Here is a 2,574-nt window from a genome sequence, read left to right as displayed (position 1 = left end):
AAGGATAAATCAACCTTTTTTTTTTGAGTCACCACATGTCCCTCCATCTTGCTCTTCGAAATCACATTTATTGCACTTTTAATCATATCTTTTTCAAATGGTCCACATCATCTAACACACATAAAAAATAAAAAATAAACTATTAATCTGTAAAATCTGTAAACTCAATCAGTAGCAGAACACCATTCAACATAATAAAAGAAACCATCGTAACTTTACAACCAATCAAAAAAATAAATTCCTACCTTGTTTCCTCAAACTGAGATGTAAAGTACAAGATGACAACATCCAACATCAAAACTTTCCATCCCCAAAAAGATCAAACATGAAAGATTACTCGTCCAAGTACTTCATCTAAAGTTTCCAATTGCATAATACACTAAAGTGGGAGAACATCAACTTCTCTTAAACTACAACATCAACTTCCCTTCTATTAAACGCCCATTTCCATGTGTTCAGTGAGGCAGAAGAGCACTCTCCGGAGACTCCCCCACTCGGGGTGCTGCTCCCTGTCCTTAGCCACAAAGACATGCACTCTGCCCAGCACTTCCACCCAGCTCCAAGCGGCCTCCTTCTTCACTCCTCTCTCCCTCATCACTCTCCTCGTCGTCTCCACCTCCTCCCACCGCCCCTTCTCCGCCAGCAGGTTCGCCACCGTCACGTAATACCCAGCCGCGCCGGACCGCGCGCGCGCCGCCCGGGCCCCGGACTCGAGCCCGAGCCGCACCTCCCCGCCTACCCGGCAGGCCCAGGCCAGCGCCCCCCACCCCCCCTCCCCTACCTCCCCGGCCGCGGCCCGGACCACCTCCGCCGCCCCCCGCACCTCCCCGGCGCGCCCCAGCATGTCCACCACGCACCCGTAGTGAGCCGCCCTCGGTCGCACCCCGGCCCGGCCCATCCTCCCCAGCACCCCCGCCGCCTCCCCCACCATCCCCGCGTGGCTGCACGCCGCCAGCGCCGCCACGAAGCTCACCCCGTCCGCCCCCTCCGCCGCCGCCAGCGCCGCCAGCGCCGCCTCCCCCCGCCCGTGGAACGCGTACCCGCCAATCATCGCGTTCCACGTCGCCACGTTCCGCTCCCGCGCGCGCTCGAAGACCCGCCGCGCGTCCCCTATCCGCCCGCTCTTCGCGTACATGTCCACCAGCGCGCACCCCACGAAGGCCTGCCCCGTGTCGAGCCCGCGCCGCGCCGCCCACTGGTGCAGCTCGCGCCCCTGCCGCGCCGCCGCGGCGGCGGCGCACGCCGCCAGCGCGCCGGAGACCGCGACCGGGGTCGGCGGCTCGCCGGCGCGGACCATCTCCCCGAACAGGTCCAGCGCGGGGCGTGCCCAGCCGGCGCGGGCCAGCGCGGTAATCGCGGCGCCCCAGGAGACCGCGTCTCGCGAGCCGGGGGGGGTCCGGTGGAAGACGGCCAGGGCCGCGCCGGCGCGGCCGGCGCGGCCGTAAGCCGCCACCAGCGCGTTCCTGACCCGGCGGTCGGGCTCGAGGCCGGCGCGGACCGCGACCGCGTGGAGCTGCCGCGCGTGGTGGGGCTGCGCGGCGGGGAGGAAGCTGGCGACCGCGACCGCGTCGAGCCCGAGGCCGAGCCCGACGAGCCGCCGGAAGAGGCGGAGCGCGTCGTGGTCTTGGCCGCCGGCCTGTGCCATGGCGGAGATGATCGCCGTGAAGGTGACCACGTCGGGGGCGAGGGCGGTCTGGAGAAGGCGGAGGCTGAGCGGAAAGAGGCCGGCTTTGGCGTAGGCGGAGACGAGCGCGTTGAGGAGTGGCGCGGTCGGCGCGGCGCGGGGGAGCAGGCCGGCGCGGGCCGCGCGGGCGTGGATCTGCGCGACGTGGCCCGGCGAGGCGGCCGAAGGGAGCGCCGCGGCGAGGGAGAGGTGGTCCGACGGGGGGTCGGCCGCGAGGAGGCGGAGGGCTCGGTCGGGGAGGCCGCAGGCTGAGTACATGGCGAGGAGGAGCGGGTCCGAGCCATGGCCGGAGACCACGGCCAGGGCGTGCGCCGGCGCGGCTCGGGCTGGATCGCCGCTTGCCCGGGCCGCGCGGGCCACCGCCCGCGCGTCTAACCGGGCCAGCTCCGCGGGGAAGAGGCAAGCAGGTTCTGCTCGGCTAATTGTTTCAGAAATAGCGAAGAAGAAGAAGAAAAAAGAGAATAATTGTGATGAAGGTGAAGAGAATAATTGTGTTTTTTAAAAAAAAAACCTCAAAGTAATTATTTGATAAAGTCGACGATGAAGAATTTGATTGGACGTTACAAAAACTCTATATTAGAAAGACTTCAATTCTGGATCATTTCTCTGTTAGAGACCTTCAGATATTTGATATTTCTTCATCGTCACTTTATGAAGAAGAAGGAAGAGTGATAGTGATGAAGATGAAGAGTGTTTTTTTATAAACAAACTCAAGTAACTATTTCATAAAGTCGACGATGAAGAATTTGATTGGACACTACAAAACCGTATAATATAAATTCTGGATCATTCTCCGTTACAGACCTTGATATATTTGATATTTATTCATCGTCTACTTTATGAAATAGAAAGAGGTGCTAAGTAGATAGAGGTGGATTATTGCTCGGCTT

At 60.6% G+C, this 2,574-nt stretch overlaps 1 protein-coding gene across 1 annotated transcript; it reads right to left on the bottom strand.

Annotated features, from left to right (window-relative positions):
- Positions 1 to 433: 433 nt before the first annotated feature.
- LOC144703389 (pentatricopeptide repeat-containing protein At2g37320-like) lies at positions 434 to 2,326 on the bottom strand. Its single transcript, XM_078575569.1, has 2 exons — positions 2,302 to 2,326; positions 434 to 2,094 (listed from the first exon to the last, which is right to left on the bottom strand). Exons 1-2 carry the CDS (start codon positions 2,324 to 2,326, stop codon positions 434 to 436), a joined length of 1,686 nt encoding a protein of 561 aa, XP_078431695.1.
- Between the last annotated feature and the right edge of the window lie 248 nt (positions 2,327 to 2,574).

Source organism: Wolffia australiana, chromosome 5 (genome assembly GCF_029677425.1).
Source record: "Wolffia australiana isolate 7733 chromosome 5, ASM2967742v1".
In the NCBI taxonomy this organism is placed as follows: domain Eukaryota; kingdom Viridiplantae; phylum Streptophyta; class Magnoliopsida; order Alismatales; family Araceae; genus Wolffia; species Wolffia australiana.
This window is presented reverse-complemented; position numbering and strand designations above follow the sequence as displayed.